This window comes from Squalius cephalus (genome assembly GCF_949319135.1).
Source record: "Squalius cephalus genome assembly, chromosome: 21".
In the NCBI taxonomy this organism is placed as follows: Eukaryota; Metazoa; Chordata; class Actinopteri; order Cypriniformes; family Leuciscidae; genus Squalius; species Squalius cephalus.
In genome coordinates this window covers 637,298-654,638 of record NC_137142.1, presented here as the reverse complement: position 1 = coordinate 654,638, position 17,341 = coordinate 637,298, and the positions used below count along the sequence as shown (strand labels likewise).

At 43.5% G+C, this 17,341-nt stretch overlaps 1 protein-coding gene across 2 annotated transcripts in view; it reads left to right on the top strand.

Moving 5' to 3' along the window:
- Positions 1-15,726, top strand: part of pnpt1 (polyribonucleotide nucleotidyltransferase 1) — a 22,927-nt gene extending 7,201 nt beyond the window's left edge. The window contains exons 6-28 of one of the 2 annotated variants that reach the window (XM_079855598.1): positions 1,885-1,948; positions 2,015-2,062; positions 2,133-2,246; positions 2,327-2,513; positions 3,328-3,379; positions 3,906-3,963; positions 4,048-4,144; positions 4,225-4,327; positions 6,715-6,785; positions 7,492-7,528; positions 7,603-7,669; positions 7,763-7,852; positions 9,584-9,637; positions 10,763-10,872; positions 10,946-11,017; positions 11,801-11,864; positions 11,942-12,025; positions 12,109-12,192; positions 14,444-14,550; positions 14,646-14,698; positions 14,770-14,848; positions 15,206-15,253; positions 15,383-15,726. In XM_079855598.1, coding sequence (XP_079711724.1) covers positions 1,885-1,948; positions 2,015-2,062; positions 2,133-2,246; positions 2,327-2,513; positions 3,328-3,379; positions 3,906-3,963; positions 4,048-4,144; positions 4,225-4,327; positions 6,715-6,785; positions 7,492-7,528; positions 7,603-7,669; positions 7,763-7,852; positions 9,584-9,637; positions 10,763-10,872; positions 10,946-11,017; positions 11,801-11,864; positions 11,942-12,025; positions 12,109-12,192; positions 14,444-14,550; positions 14,646-14,698; positions 14,770-14,848; positions 15,206-15,253; positions 15,383-15,532 — 1,893 coding nt within the window. In that variant the 3' untranslated portion in view covers positions 15,533-15,726. Of the gene's footprint in view, positions 1-1,884; positions 1,949-2,014; positions 2,063-2,132; positions 2,247-2,326; positions 2,514-3,327; positions 3,380-3,905; positions 3,964-4,047; positions 4,145-4,224; positions 4,328-6,714; positions 6,786-7,491; positions 7,529-7,602; positions 7,670-7,762; positions 7,853-9,583; positions 9,638-10,762; positions 10,873-10,945; positions 11,018-11,800; positions 11,865-11,941; positions 12,026-12,108; positions 12,193-14,443; positions 14,551-14,642; positions 14,699-14,769; positions 14,849-15,205; positions 15,254-15,382 lie in introns of both variants that reach the window. The other variant, XM_079855597.1, reaches the window with a different exon arrangement.
- The last annotated feature ends 1,615 nt before the right edge of the window (positions 15,727-17,341 follow it).

The window sequence follows — 17,341 nt, the reverse complement described above, 5'->3', positions numbered from 1 at the left end:
GTGAGGTTTAGTGCTGTTCCACGTGACATGTTCCTCAGATTCCCAGATGATGCATTTAAAGGGGACATATCATGAAAATCTGACTTTTCCCGTGTGTAAGTGCTATAATCGGGTCCCTGGTGGCGATATTTTTTTTCCCAGGATGGTAGGGGAAGGTACCGCCTTTTTCGCCTCTGATTGGCTAGAAGGGCTCTCCTCCGATTGGTTATTTGATTTGGCCGTGAAACGTCATCTCACGTTCATGACAGGCTGTCGGCTAGTCTATTCTGGTCATCTTTACCGCCAACAGAAGTGAATTATGTAAGTAAACAGTGTGATAAGTGCGTGCCATCACATTTATATAAATAAAATCTGTCATATTTGAATCATACTGTGGTGTCTTTTCTACAATTGGCTGACTGCGGCTTCATTCATCTGTGATAGCCTATTAAAAATGTTCATGCCTGTGACTTTACTTTGGTAATAATTTGGACATAATAGTTTCATTAAATAGTTTCTGTTGAGCAGGCAGGATACAAGTTAGGACCAACACATCTCTCGTCACCTCAGGGAGCCTTAATGAAATTGTGAACATGGAATATAAATCTGAAGACACGCACATATAGCGCTTTTCTTATTAGGCTATGTTGGATTGACTTTGTTTACTTCTGTTGTAAAGACGATCAAAACAGACTAGCCGACAGCCTGTCATGAACGTGAGATGACATTTCACGGCCAAATCAAATAACCAATCGGAGGAGAGCCCTTCTAGCCAATCAGAGGCGAAAAAGGCGGTACCTTCCCCTACCATCCTGGGAAAAAAAATATCGCTCCCCGGTGCTTCTACCAATCCAGAAAACATGAAAAGGTGAAACCCAGTAACTGTGTTCTGGTGAACCTTTCTCTGCAAGCATGACAAAACCGATCAGATTTCGCTCTCCTTCTGACGTATGAAGAGGATCTTATTATAATATTACCGCCTCTTAATCTTTACACACACCAGCCGACATTTGGTTCCACACGCGCCAACAGAGACCAGTTCTAGCGCACTGATGAAGATCCAGCAGAGCCTGAAGCTGTTCTGTGGTTGAGCACAGACGAGCACTGAACACTATTGACCAGAACATGTCACCGCTGTCTTATAAAGACCTCAGGAACTGTGGACACTTGTGGAGAAGTTCAACATGATGATGAGATGATCAGTGTAACTCCACAACAACTACAGAAATGTCTCCGCTAACATTCAGAAGCTCTTCCTGAGTCTCTCCGTAAGGCTGCACTCGCTACTGGTTATACTGGGATTCTGGATGAGGGAGATTGGCCTGTGTTGTTATTGCCGGAGTTTCTGAAGCTCGAGTAAAGACTCCGCCCTCTTCTGAACGGAGGCGGAGCTAAAGCTCATTTGCATTTAAAGGGATACACACAAACGGCTGCGTTTTTGCTCACACCCAAAAAGGGGCAAATTTGACAAGCTGTAATAAATGATCTGGGGGGAATTTAAGCTAAAATCTCACAGACACATTCTGGGGACACCAAAGATTTATATTACATCTTGTGAAAATGGCCATACTATGTCACCTTTAATCAATTGAATGTTGGTCACTTCCAAAAGTCGCTGTTTAATTGCGTAGATTAAGGGGACGGGACTTTCAGATTATTGCAAAATAACCATCTGAAATTCATACACTAGACGCTAGAGTACACAGTGTGTGATTTTGGACACAACCTTTCTTCAGCAGTGTTTATATCACACATGCTGTGTTCCTGTGTTTCTGACCACCTCTGAATGTGATCGCATCACGAAACCTCAGATCCCAGTCACTCCTGTATCTGCACTCACTGACTGTGTGTGTGTGTGTGTGTGTGTGTGTGTGTGTGTGTGTGTGTGTGTGTGTGTGTGCTAAGGTGCTGTGTAACATACTCGCCGCTGATGGAGTCAACGACCCGGATGTTCTGGCCATTAATGGAGGTATGAATATCTCTGACTGTGACGTGTGTGTGTGTGTGTCGGTGTCTGATGCTGTTTGTCTCTCAGCGTCTGCGGCTCTGGCTCTGTCTGATATTCCCTGGAACGGCCCCATCGGTGAGTCCAGCACTCGTACAGGTGTGTGTGTGTGTGTGTGTGTGTGTGTGAACGCTGTGGCTGGTTTCAGGTGCGGTGCGCGTCGGGCTGGTGGACGGAGAGTTCCTCGTGAACCCCTCGCGCGCGGAGATGAACAGAAGCTCGCTGAACCTCGTGATCGCAGGAGCGCCGGCCAGCCAAGTGGGTCTGTGAGATTCTCAGAGCTCAGCGTTACCCATGATGCTCTGCTCACGTTCTGATGTGTGTGTGTGTGTGTGTGTGTAGTGATGATCGAGGCCGCGGCGGAGAACGTCCTCCAGCAGGACTTCAGTCACGCGGTGAAGCTGGGGGTCAAACACACACAGATGATCATCCAGGGCATCCAGCAGATGAGCCGCGAGATGAAAGTGACCAAGCGCTCTCCGGCTAAACTCTTCACTGCCTCCGCCGAGATGGTGGACTTCACTCGCCTGTGAGACTCAATCATTGGATTATTTATTTTGGGGGTGAAATATGAGCTGGACTTCATGACACGACCCATAAACCTGTGCTGTGTCTGTTAGTGCTGGGCATTGGCACACTTCACGTTTCAATTGCTGCCATAAACACTTGTTTTCATGGTTTATTCTAACACACATTAAATATTAAAAAACAGTTCATTTAAAAATATAATAAATATAAGGGATTCACCGATATGAAAATTTTGGCCGATACTGATAACCGATAATTCTTTATATTTGAAAGCCGATAACTGATATATTGGCCGATAAATCTAAATCCAAATTATGTAATTTATGAGAGCCTGATTACAAAAACAAAAGTCTCTCCATTAAAATCCATGTCCCAAACGCACAATTATAATGTTCTCATGATAATTTTATGTAGCTGATATGACAGACTTGTGTTGCACATGTTGCCCTTTACTGTATTTTTCTTTTCTGAAGTGATTCCAATCATATTTCAAGCGATTCAAACCATCATATTGAACCGAGCACATCTGAAGTGTGTCAGCTGAAGGAAATAATACATTATTTATCAGCTTTTAATATATCAACCAAATTTTCTTATCATGCCGATATCGATTACATTAAAATTTAACATATATCGGCCGATACGATATGGTGGCCGATATATCGTACATCCCTAATAAATATGTAATATAGTGCATATGTTTGTCAGAATGCCCCTCTCTAGAGTGATTTTTCTAGCTGACTATTGAGTTTATGGTCATTGTATGTATTTCCTCATGACACACGTCAGCGTTTGATTGGCTGCTTTCTCCTCAGGTTGACGTCTGCTAAGATCTACGCTGTATTTACAGACTTCACACATGACAAGGTGAGTATCAGCGCCACACCGTCTGATCTCGAGGTATTAAAGGATTAGTTCACTTCAGAATTCATATTTCCTGATGATTTACTCCTATGTCCTCCAAGATGTTCATGTCTTTCTTTCTTCAGTGGAAAAGAAATGAAGGTTTCTGAGTTAATCACTCCAGGATGTTCCTCCATATAGTGTCTTCAATGGGGTCCAACAGGTCGAAGGTCCAGATGTGAGTTTCAGTGCAGCTTCAAAGTCTCGACACGATCCAGCCGAGGAATAAGAGTCTTATCTAGACACACCAGCGGACATTTTAGAACAAAATAAACATCACAGAAACTCACATATGGACCTTCAACCCGTTGGACCCCATTGAAGTCGCTATATGGAGAAACATCCTGGAGTGTTTTCCTCAAAAACCTCAATTTCTTTTCCACTGAAGAAAGAAAGACATGAACATCTTGGATGACGTGGGGGAGAGTAAATGATCAGGAAATTTTAATTCTGAAGTGAACTACTCCTTCAAGTGTGCGTGTTTCCTCAGATATCCAGAGATGAAGCGATTAATAAGATCCGTCTGGAGGCCGAGGAGCAGATCAGAGGTGTGTGACGGACACGCTCGTTCATCAGCGGTTCTGACTGGTGTGTTTGCGCTGTGTAACGCTGATGCTGTCTGATGTGTGTAGAGAAGTTTCCGCAGGCGGAGGCGTTCGAGGTGGTGGAGGCCTTCAACAGCGTCTCCAGAGAGATCTTCAGGAATCTGGTTCTTCATGAATACAGACGGTAACCGTCATACTCAAGCTCTTAATGTAAGCACTGATGTTGGTGAGTCATGTGACAGGTACTCTTGCATCATGTGACAGGTGTGACGGAAGAGATCTCACGTCTCTACGCAACATCTCCTGCGAGGTGGACGTGTTTAAGCCACTCCACGGCTCGGCTCTCTTCCAGAGGGGTCAGACACAGGTCAGCACACACTACACGCCAGATCACACGCTAGATAACAGGCTACACGCTAGATAACACAATACACGCCAGATCACACGCTACACGCCAGATCACACGCTACATAACACGCTACACGACAGATCACACGCTACATAACAGGCTACACGCTAGATCACACGATACACGCCAGATCACACGCTAGATAACACAATACACGCCAGATCACACGCCAAATCCCACGCTACACGCCAGATCACACGCTACATAACACGCTACACGCCAGATCACACGCTAGATAACACAATACATGCCAGATCACACGCTACACGCCAGATCACATGCTACATGCCATACCACATGGTAGATAACACGCTACACGCCAGATCACACGCTAGATAACACAATACATGCCAGATCACAGGCTACACGCCAGATCACATGCTAGATAACACGCTACATGCCAGATCACACGCTACATAACACGTTACATGCCAGATCACACGCTAGATAACACAATACATGCCAGATCACAGGCTACACGCCAGATCACATGCTAGATAACACGCTACATGCCAGATCACACGCTACATAACACGTTACATGCCAGATCACACGCTAGATAACACAATACATGCCAGATCACAGGCTACACGCCAGATCACACGCTACATAACACGTTACATGCCAGATCACACGCTACATAACACGTTACATGCCAGATCACACGCTAGATAACACAATACATGCCAGATCACACGCTACACGCCAGATCACATGCTACATAACACGTTACATGCCAGATCACACGCTAGATAACACAATACATGCCAGATCACACGCTACACGCCAGATCACACGCTACATAACACGTTACATGCCAGATCACACGCTAGATAACACAATACATGCCAGATCACACGCTACACGCCAGATCACACGCTAGATAACACAATACATGCCAGATCACAGGCTACACGCCAGATCACACGCTAGATAACACGCTACACGCCAGATCACACGCCAGATCACACGCTACACGCCAGATCACATGCTACATGCCAGACCACACGCTAGATAACACGCTACATGCCAGACCACACGCTAGATAACACGCTACACGACAGACCACACGCTAGATCACACGCTACACGCCAGACTGCACTCTAGATAACACGCTACATGCCAGACCACACGCTAGATAACACGCTACACGCCAGATCACATGCTACATGCCAGACCACACGCTAGATAACACGCTACACGCCAGACCGCACGCTAGATAACACTCTACACGCCAGATTGCACGCTAGATAACACGCTACACGCCAGGTCACACGCTAGATAACACGATACATGCCAGATCACATGATACACGGCAGATCACACGCTAGATAACACGCTACATGCTAGATAACACGCTACACGCCAGATCACACGCTAGATAACATGCTACACGCCAGATCACACGCTACATGCCAGACCACACGCTAGATAACACGCTACACGCCAGATCACATGCTAGATAACACGCTACACGCCAGATCTCACACTCGATAACACGCTACACGCTAGATAACACGCCAGATCACACGCTAGATCACATGGTACATCACACACTAGATCACACGCTAGATAACACGCTACACGCCAGATCACATGGTACATCACACACTAGATCACACAGTACACCACACACTAGAGCACACAGTACATCACACACTAGATCACACGCTAGATAACACGCTACACGCCAGATCACATGGTACATCACACACTAGATCACACAGTACACCACACACTAGAGCACACGCTAGATCAGACGCTAGATCACGTTACATCACACGCTAGATCACATGGCACAGCACACGCTAGAGCACACGCGGCTAGATCACACGCTAGATCACACGCTAGAGCACACGGTAGATTAGCCTGGTCCTACCAGACTCTCGTACATTTCATTTGTACAGAGAGTCTGGCCACTCTGCATTGACAAGCATTAACTTCCTTGAAGGCGGGAACTCTGTTGAAGTTTAAAACTATTGGATCTGCCATATCGCTAACGTTTGGTCGTGACGTATGTCTGCAATTCAAACTAGCGCACCTCAACATCATCGTTCTCAGCCACTCCCTCTGTTCACTAATTGGACCGCCAAAAAATTGGCCGGAGAAAACCCAAGAATATTCCGCAAACCCAGACAAAGTACTGAGAGAAAATTTAAATTGAGTGCAAGTACGTAGGAGGACGGAGCCAAGCTAACGCTAGAGCACACGCTAGAGCAAACGGTACAACACATGCTAGATCACATGTTAGATCACACATTAGATCACACGCTAGATCACATGTTAGATCACACATTAGATCACACGCTAGATCACATGGTCACAGTCAGTGAATGTGTGTGCAGGTGCTGTGCTCGGTGACCTTTGACTCTCTGGAGTCCAGTCTGAAGACAGACGTGATCACCACAGCGCTCAGGTCAGTAACACACGCAATCACATGATTTAAAGGTGTTACACACACACACACACACACACACACACACACACTGTTTATGAACCCCGCATACTAAATGAGGCAAGGGTGTCGAGTTACATTCAAGATATTATAAGGCATGAAGACATTTTTCAAGGAAAAAACTTTAAAATATTTAATTTTGGTGATTTTGGCTTAGGGATAAAATGATTGACTACAGGGGGACTTTAATGAAATAGATAAATAAAGAATAAAGAAATAAAGAAATATATTTGATTAAATAAATAAGGTATTTCAAAAATACTAGTTATTAATCTATTAGATAAATAAAAATTTGATTAAATAAATAATGCTTTTACCAGTAATTTACTATGAATGTAAAAAAATAGCATTTGTTTATATAAAAATATATAGTTATGGAACTTAATTGAAACTAATTTTAGATTTATAATAAAAAAATTTCAGTGTATAAATTGTGTTTATAAAAGATAAATGGCGTCTCTCACATGAGAATGATCACACCCGTGTTCCTGGACTCTTCAGCGCACAGTAACGGCTCCATCGGGGCTATGGCTGGTCTAATACTGTGTTTAGGTGTGTGTGTGTGTGTGTGTGTGTGTGTGTGTGTGTGTGTGTGTGTGTGTGTTAGTGTTCTCGCTAACAGCCTTTCTGAAGTGTTGAAACACAGCTGATGTGTGTTCTCTTCCAGTGGCGTCAGAGACAAGAACTTCATGCTGCACTATGAGGTGAGAGAGCGCTCTAGCCGACAGGTTTAGCTCCGCTTGTGGAGACTCCTCATTCACTGAGCGCTCTCTTTCAGTTTCCTCCGTACGCCACCAACGAGATCGGGAGGATGGGCGGAACCAACCGGCGCGAGCTCGGCCACGGTGAGTGTGTTTCAGTGTGTGAGCCTCCGCTGGTTCTCCTCTGGATCTCATCACTGTCTGCTGTGTGTGTGTGTGTGTGTGTGTGTGTGACAGGAGCGCTGGCAGAGAAAGCTTTGAGACCCGTCATTCCTGCAGACTTTCCCTTCACCATCCGCGTGACGTCTGAGGTGCTGGAGTCCAACGGTGGGTTAACACACACACACACACACACACACACTCCTCTCAGCCGTCTGTATGAGCCTGTCCTGAGTAGAGGTCGACCGATATGTTTTTTTTCAGGCCGATGCCGATCTTTTGAAATCCGGGTCAGCCGATGGCCGATAAATGCTGCCGATTTATTTTGGCCGATTATGTGCTTGTTTTTAACCTCTATTTGAAAGATAAAATGTAACACAAATAATTACTTAAGATAGACAAAATTTCTCAACAAAAACATTTATTGAACACTTTACCAATCTGCACTTGTACAAAAGACAAAAAGACCTTGAGATATGTTTGGTAATTGTACCTGAATGAATTGAAAATTAATTTGCTACATTTCAGATTAATATATTTGTTTTCCTTAACATTTTAATTAACAGTAACTTAAACACTTTGCAGTTTGAATGATGTCCTGATAAACAAAATGACGGAGTATGTTTTTATGTTTCCACTGTTCGATCGCGCCCGCGCCTCACACACACACACACACACACACACACACACACACGCACACACACACACTCACGCACGCGTTTGCACACAAATATAAGTAAACACTTTGCGACTTTAAACACACGCGACTTTTCGATCTCGATCTCGATCGCGCCCGCGCCTCTCTCTCTCTCTCACACACACACAACATATTCCAGCATTGCAATCTTTACATCGCAGCCGGAGCTAAAGCGGAGCTACAGATTAGGTGTCCCTAAAGAACCCGCGTATCTAACAGTAGTTCCGCATTACTTTGCGCGCAAGTTTTATTTATTTTTATAGCGTGTATTCTCCATGGAAATTTATACACCGAACCGTGACGCCTGTACCGTTTCGGTTCAATACGAATACATGTACCGTTCCACCCATAATCTACAGTGAAATACAGTCACACATTACACTACTGTTTGGCCAGCATTTTAACCGTGTTTAATCCAGCTACTAGCTAACGGAATGCTAAAGTTAACTGCTGACTAGTGTCAAGTGCAGCGAAGCGATGTTTCTGTTATTCTAACGTCCGTTTTCAGAGCATCCAAGAGAAGCACAGACATAACAGTAGCACTGAAATGAAGCACAGAAATGCGCGTTGAGATTCGGTCCGGTAAATAACGGTCGTTACGGCACCAGTGCTGTATTAGCTCCGGGTCTGTCTGTAGCTTCCCAACCCTAGCGACAACGACGCTAGCAAAGCAAAGCCAGTCCTTCACTAGCATATAGTTGGTCTCTTTTTTTATTACTTATTTCTCTGCATTGAGTGACAACCCTCTCAAATATAAGACACACAAACAGAACAAATAAAAGTCTCAGATTCACTGTCTGTAAATTCTTGCTTACTTATTGTGACATGATAGCAATCCTTCTGCTGTGCTAATGCAACCTCAACTACGCTATCAATTTCAAAGTAGCCGAACGTCATGTCGCCTGCAGTAACATATCAAAAGTTTTTAATTAAATATAAAGGAGTTTTCTCCAAGGAACTTAGCTCCTTCCTTAAGCACTGGATGAGGTCTGCTCACTCTGCTGGAGAATGACTCTAGTCGCAGCGTGCGTCGAACGCGCGTGTTCCACAACAACTACACTAGGCTGCCCACAGATGCGCCTGCCTAATAATCGGCTTGATACACTTGGATATTGGCCGATGCCGATTATGTTAAAAATGCAAAAAATCGGCCGATGAATCGGTCGACCTCTAGTCCTGAGTGTGTGTTGTGTGTGTCTCAGGATCCTCCTCGATGGCGTCGGTGTGTGGCGGGAGTCTGGCGCTCATGGACGCAGGTATGATCACATGACAGCAGAGCAGCGTAATGTTTAAACCTGTTGATTCCTGTCTCTGTGAAGCCCCTCCTTCTGAAAAGCACAGTGCGCTCTGATTGGTTGACTGGAGCAGTGTGTTGTGTGATTGGTCGAGCACTTCAAGTGTTCAGGTGTGTGTTTGGTGTGTGTGTTCAGGTGTGTTCAGGTGTGTGTGTGTGTGTTCAGGTGTGTGTTCAGGTGTGTGTTCAGGTGTGTGTTCAGGTGTGTGTTCAGGTGTGTGTTCAGGTGTGTGTTCAGGTGTGTGTGTTCAGGTGTGTGTGTTCAGGTGTGTGTTCAGGTGTGTGTGTTCAGGTGTGTGTGTTCAGGTGTGTGTGTTCAGGTGTGTGTGTTCAGGTGTGTGTGTTCAGGTGTGTGTTCAGGTGTGTGTTCAGGTGTGTGTTCAGGTGTGTGTTCAGGTGTGTGTGTGTTTGGTGTGTGTGCTCAGGTGTGCCCGTGTCCTCGGCTGTGGCCATCGGCCTGATCTCCAGAGCGAGCGCTGTGTGTGTTCAGGTGTGTGTGTTCAGGTGTGTGTGTTCAGGTGTGTGTGTTCAGGTAGGTGTGTGTGTTCAGGTGTGTGTTTGGTGTGTTCAGGTGTGTGTTTGGTGTGTTCAGGTGTGCCCGTGTCCTCGGCTGTGGCCGGCGTGGCCATCGGCCTGATCTCCAGAGCCAGGTGTGTGTGTGTTCAGGTGTGTGTGTGTTCAGGTGTGTGTGTTCAGGTGTGTGTGTTCAGGTGTGTGTGTTCAGGTGTGTGTGTGTTCAGGTGTGTGTGTTCAGGTGTGTGTGTTCAGGTGTGTGTGTTCAGGTGTGTGTGTTCAGGTGTGTGTGTTCAGGTGTGTGTGTTCAGGTGTGTGTGTTCAGGTGTGTGTGTTCGTTGTGTGTGTTCAGGTGTGTGTGTTCAGGTGTGTGTGTTCAGGTGTGTGTGTTCAGGTGTGTGTGTTCAGGTGTGTGTGTTCAGGTGTGTGTGTTCAGGTGTGTGTGTGTTCAGGTGTGTGTGTGTTCAGGTGTGTGTGTTCAGGTGTGTGTGTTCAGTTGTGTGTGTTTGGTGTGTGTGTTCAGGTGTGTGTGTTCAGGTGTGTGTTCAGGTGTGTGTTTGGTGTGTGTGTTCAGGTGTGCCCGTGTCCTCGGCTGTGGCCGGCGTGGCCATCGGCCTGATCTCCAGAGCCAGCGCTGAGAAGCCGTCGGAGATCCAGGACTACAGGCTCCTGACGGATATTCTGGTAGGTGTTCTTCAGCTTCTGTTCTCAGAGCGTCTCAGAGCCTGTCTTCATCCTGCTGTGTTTCTCAATCAAGGGAATAGAAGATTACAACGGAGACATGGACTTCAAGATGGCAGGGAGCAGCAAGGGCATCACAGCTCTACAGGTGAACTACACAAACACCCTGACCTGGCGTATCTCTTTCAGTCAGGAGCTCACTCAGGACAAAAGCTGTTACAGAATAACATTTCGCGAGTGCATTATCTTACTGCATCGTTGGTTGTTTGGTTAACGGATTTAATCTGCATAATCCAAAAAATACTAAAGTGATCCAATTCTGCCAAATGTAATCTAAAAGTAATCTAATTCAGTAGAAAGTAATCTAAAATTTATCCGATTCAGTCCAAAGTCATCTAAAAGTAATCCGATTTGACAGTAATCCGACTTGGACAGATGTAATCTAAAAGTAATCCGATTCAGTTAAGTGTATTACCTAAAATCGGGACTCTACAGTGTGACATATACGAGTAGATTAACGAACTCGATGGAGTAGTTTAAGATTTCCTAACTTAAGATATGATACGATCTGACAGGAATCCTAAATCAAGTAAAGATTTGCTTCTGTAATACGAATCTGTGAGAAATTTGAAATGAAATTCTTAGATCTTAAAGGACAAGTTCGGTATTTTACACTTAAAGCCCTGTTTACAGATCGTTTCTGATGAAATAGAACGGTTAAGATTAAAATTTGGACACATGCTGCTGTCCCGAGAATTTTAGGGATTTTACACAAAAATCGCTGCAAAAGATGCTTTCCAACGAACCTCTATTTCATCAGGAACGATCTGTAAACAGGGCTTTAAGTGTAAAATACCGAACTTGTCCTTTAAGATCTAACTGTTCCAGTAAAACGCCTCATCATGTGATCGCTCATCTGTGTTTCCCGCAGGCTGATGTTAAAATCCCAGGACTTCCTCTGAAGATCGTGATGGAGGCCATACAGCAGGCCACAGGTACGCCTCACTCCACGAGCATCATGGGACGCACAGCAGTGGGTGTTTGACCTGCCGTTTTCTGCTTTCTCTTCCAGTGGCCAAAAGAGAGATTCTAGGCATCATGAATAAGAGCATTTCCAAACCCCGGAGCTCCCGGAAGGAGAACGGGCCGGTCGTGGGTATGATCCGTGATCAGTGATCCGTGATCCGTTCCTCGTATTCCTGCTGTTTCTCTGACCCTGCTGTGAACTCTCTCCCTCAGAGAACGTCAGCGTGCCTTTATCCAGACGAGCTCGGTTCGTCGGTCCAGGAGGGTTTAATCTGCGCAGACTGCAGGCTCAGACAGGTGAAGATCTGCAGGACATCGTCAGATTCAAGACCTCTCAGACACTCGTGATCAGATTATACATTATTACATCATCAGATTCAAGACCTCTCAGACACTCGTGATCAGATTATACATGATTACATTATTACATCATCACATTATTACATCGTCAGATTCAAGACCTTTCAAACACTCATGATCCGATTTTACATGATTACATTATTCACGCAATGGCAGTAAATTGTTTATAATTAATCTTTTCTATCCTGACAAACACATTTTAATTCTATGTTAAGCATTTAATTATTATTATTTATTAATATTATTATCACTTAGTAAGTCATTTAACCATGTATTATATCTTTGGAAGACTTTTGTTTTTCAAACACATTAAACTGCACAAATTACCATTTCATATTTACATGCAATGCAGGGATTTTATATAAAGGGATTATATACATATTGATATTTTCTTTCTCTCTGTATTGTTATATCACAATGGTACGATTATCCTATTCAAATCAATGTGATTATATGAGTTGGGTCAAAAGCAATATAAAAGTATTCTGATTCAGACAAATGTAATCTGATTCGGACAAAAGTAATCTGATTCGGACAAAAGTAATCTAAAAGTAATCTGATTCGGACAAAAGTAATCTGATTCGGACAAAAATAATCTGATTCGGACAAAAGTAATCTAAAAGTAATCTGATTCGGACAAAAGTAATCTGATTCGGACAAAAGTAATCTGATTTGGACGAATGTAATCTAAAAGTAATCTGATTCCGACAAAAGTAATCTGATTCGGATGAATGTAATCTAAAAGTAATCTGATTCGGTCAAAAGTAATCTGATTCAGACAAATGTAATCAAAGTAATCTGATTCGGACGAATGTAATCTAAAAGTAATCTGATTCGGTCAAAAGTAATCTGATTCAGACGAATGTAATCTAAAAGTAATCTGATTTGGACAAAAGTAATCTGATTCGGACAAAAGTAATCTGATTCAGACGAATGTAATCTAAAAGTAATCTGATTCGGACAAAAGTAATCTGATTTGGACGAATGTAATCTAAAAGTAATCTGATTCAGACAAAAGTAATCTGATTTGGACGAATGTAATCTAAAAGTAATCTGATTCAGACAAAAGTAATCTGATTCGGACAAAAATAATCTGATTCGGACAAAAGTAATCTAAAAGTAATCTGATTCGGACAAAAGTAATCTGATTTGGACGAATGTAATCTAAAAGTAATCTGATTCAGACAAAAGTAATCTGATTCGGACAAAAATAATCTGATTCGGACAAAAGTAATCTAAAAGTAATCTGATTCGGACAAAAGTAATCTGATTCGGACAAAAGTAATCTGATTTGGACGAATGTAATCTAAAAGTAATCTGATTCGGACAAAAGTAATCTGATTCCGACAAAAGTAATCTGATTCGGATGAATGTAATCTAAAAGTAATCTGATTCGGTCAAAAGTAATCTGATTCAGACAAATGTAATCAAAGTAATCTGATTCGGACGAATGTAATCTAAAAGTAATCTGATTCGGTCAAAAGTAATCTGATTCAGACGAATGTAATCTAAAAGTAATCTGATTTGGACAAAAGTAATCTGATTCGGACAAAAGTAATCTGATTCAGACGAATGTAATCTAAAAGTAATCTGATTTGGACGAATGTAATCTAAAAGTAATCTGATTTGGACAAAAGTAATCTGATTCGGACAAAAGTAATCTGATTCAGACGAATGTAATCTAAAAGTAATCTGATTTGGACAAAACTAATCTGATTCGGATGAATGTAATCTAAATGTAATCGGATTTGGTCGAATGTAATCTAAAAGTAATCTGATTTGGACAAAAGTAATCTAAAAGTAATCTGATTTGGACAACATAAACCAATTCGAACTAACGTAATCTATTAGTAATCCAATTGCATGAAAGTAATCCGATTGAATGTTATCTGAAGTAATCTGATTCGGCCAAAAGTAATCCGAGTCAGATGAACTTAATCTAAAAGTAATCCAATTCGCCCGAAAGTAATCTGATTGAATGTAGTCTAAACGTAATCTGGTTCAGTCTAAAGTAATCTACAAGTAATCCTATATATCTGAAACTCATCTGATTCTGACAAGTGTAGTCTAGAAGTAATCCAGTTCCGTGAAATGTGTACTGGACCAGATTCGCCAGTTCTCTTCCTGTGATTTTCCTCAGACTGTGATTGTCAGGCATCCGCTGATGAAGCTCTGCTCTTCTCCGCAGGTGTGACGATCAGTCAGGTGGACGAGGAGTCGTTCTGTGTGTTCGCTCCCACTCCCAGTGCCATGAGCGAAGCCCAGGAGTTCATCCGGGACATCTGTAAAGATGATGTGCGTGCAGGAGCAGCTGGCTGTCCTCTGGTGTGTGTTGTGCGAGACTGACGCCTGTGTGTGTGTGTGTGTGTGTGTGTGTGTGTGTGTAGCAGGAGCAGCAGCTGGAGTTCGGAGCCGTGTACACCGCCAGCATCACAGAGATCAGGTAGAGCTCTCTCTCTCACACAGCTCAGTCTCACAGGGTTCATCACGGCTGAAGCTGACTCTGTGTTTCAGGGACATCGGTGTGATGGTGAAGCTGTACCCCAACATGAGCGCTGTCCTCCTGCACAACTCACAGCTGGACCACAAGCGGGTCAGAACATTCACACCAGTTCTAATCTAGAGCATGTCTGTATCAGAAGCTGCTCTCCAGAGTTGAAACACTGATCGATTGATTTCATGAGACATGATTAATTTCAGGAAGTTTTTCTGTATCTTCTGATGTTCTCTGATGTTTATTTAGATACAGAGAATGTGTGGTGAAGTTTCAGCTCGGACTGAGAGATCGATTCTTGATATTTTAGAATCAGTATCAGTTCATCTGATGGATGTATATCATCACACGGCCCTATCTGACACACGGACACACACACAGACACACACACAGACACACACACAGACACAGACACAGACACATGCTGTTCTTCCTGATGTGTGTGTGTTTCTGCAGATCAAGCATCCCAGCGCTCTCGGACTGGAGGTCGGCCAGCAGATCCAGGTGATGAACCGCTCAATCCCCCACAATCTCGTGTCTGAGTCTCTTGATTAACGTCTGAGTCTCTTGATTAACGTCTGAGTCTCTTGATTAACGTCTGAGTCTCTTGATTAACGTGTTCGGCTCTTCTAGGTGAAGTACTTCGGCCGGGACCCGACGGACGGCAGGATGAGACTCTCCCGTAAGGTTCTTCAGTCTCCGGCGTCAGCGGCCGTGAAGAGTCTGAGCGAGAGACACAGCATCTCTATAGGAGCGCCCGGCGACCCCGCCGCTGACCCCTAGAGATTACTCCATATTTTATAATAAACACTCTTCTTATATACATTATCCTCACTAACACAGCTTCAGCTTCAGCTTCTGCATTACATGTGTGCAAAACCCTGAAACATGAAGGTGTTGATCTCTGTCCTGCAGCAGTTTCACATGAGAAATGTCCACATTTTGTACTAAAGAAATAAACGAGTCCCACACACACACACACTGTAGAGATGTTACTGTCTGCAAATGTGGAGTACTGTACATGTTCAGTTTGTCGAATAGAGCAACTGGTCTTCAGATCTGCCTCAGTTATCAGCATTACCAGCGCACACCTTCCTCTGAGCCAATCAGATCATGCCAACCTGCTATTCAGAGGCGCATCATCTCAATCAGCTCATATAGTCTATAGACCTCATCATTAAATATCCATTTGTCTGTGGAGAAACGTGAAGATACTTTTACTTCTTGATCCCTGCTGTTGTGCTCTGAAGCAGTAACAGTAAAATAATACGTTAGTATTTCTCACCGCCTTCAAAAGTGGGAATCACACATGTAGGATATTAGTTGGCATTGGACATTTCTGGGATCTATAAGGCCGTTCACACCAAGAATGAAAACTATATCAGTGTCCACCGTTTATAAGCACTGCAGTTTTGTCGTCTGCCACTTTAAATGTTCAAGCTCTTTAGAGTCATCATAAGGGGAAGTCTGGTCTATTCTTCTCTATTGTGTCGTATATCCGAGTGAAACCTTCGGGAACAAGAACTAATGTGGGCTTGATTGTGTCTGCAGGGAAGTGATTGATGATTGAATGGTTGTGGATTGCTATTGGCTGATCTCATGTGAGTGACAGGTTGCCCTGCCCACATCAGCAGAGAGGAGAAGATGACAGGAGGGAGGAGAAGGGGTTAGAGTTGTTGAATACTTCCAGATAAATAGATTTATATGCACAATAAATGTAAAAAGAATCACAAAAATTAAACCAAATCACAAATAAATCTAATGAGATGCACAAATATATGCAGTTGTTTCACAAAAATGAATTCGATTAAAAAATAAATAAAAATGGAATTTGCAAATAGAAATAGTATCCACAAATATGTTTTTATGTCCCGTTTGTGGATAGTTTCCTCTGCATTTGTGGATTTTGAAACATTTCTAGCATATAGAACCACAAATACAGTAAGTGGACTCCACCCACCACGTACTTAAGCCAATCAGATAACAGCCATATTGCACTGACCAATCATAGCATGCTGATGATCCAACCAATCACGGTTTGCTTTACAATCAGGGCGGTCTTGCCCTTAAAGGGATATTTCACCTCTGGAAAGATGAATGTGTATTTAAAATGGGTCATTTATGTAGTAAAAATGTGAAATTATTTTAGAAGTTGGTGCCTTCTAGACTGAGAAAAGCCAGAACATTTATTTTTGGCTCATGTGAATGAAAGACAACAACTCCCAGAATGCACTTGCTCCGCTGAGGCCACTCCCAAGCCACGCCTACGGTAACAGAGGGCAGTATCGGGAGAAATGATACAACTAGGCTACTAGTGACTCGAAACTGAAAAGACCTTGTTTTATCGTGAGTCTCCGTGACGAGTTAGATGGCTGACACTATTTGTACATTCTGTGAGTGAGCTCCCCCTATGGGCGGGCTGAACACATGCGGGACTGCTCCTCCTACTGGCTGGAGTCTCTCGCCTCTGGACACAAGAGCCTCTGATGACGATAAATGATGATTTTTGCATCATCAGAGGTTTTTATCCAGACACACAATACAGAAATCTCTGGTCTCAGGGGGACATGAGGGAGGGAAGCACATCATTCC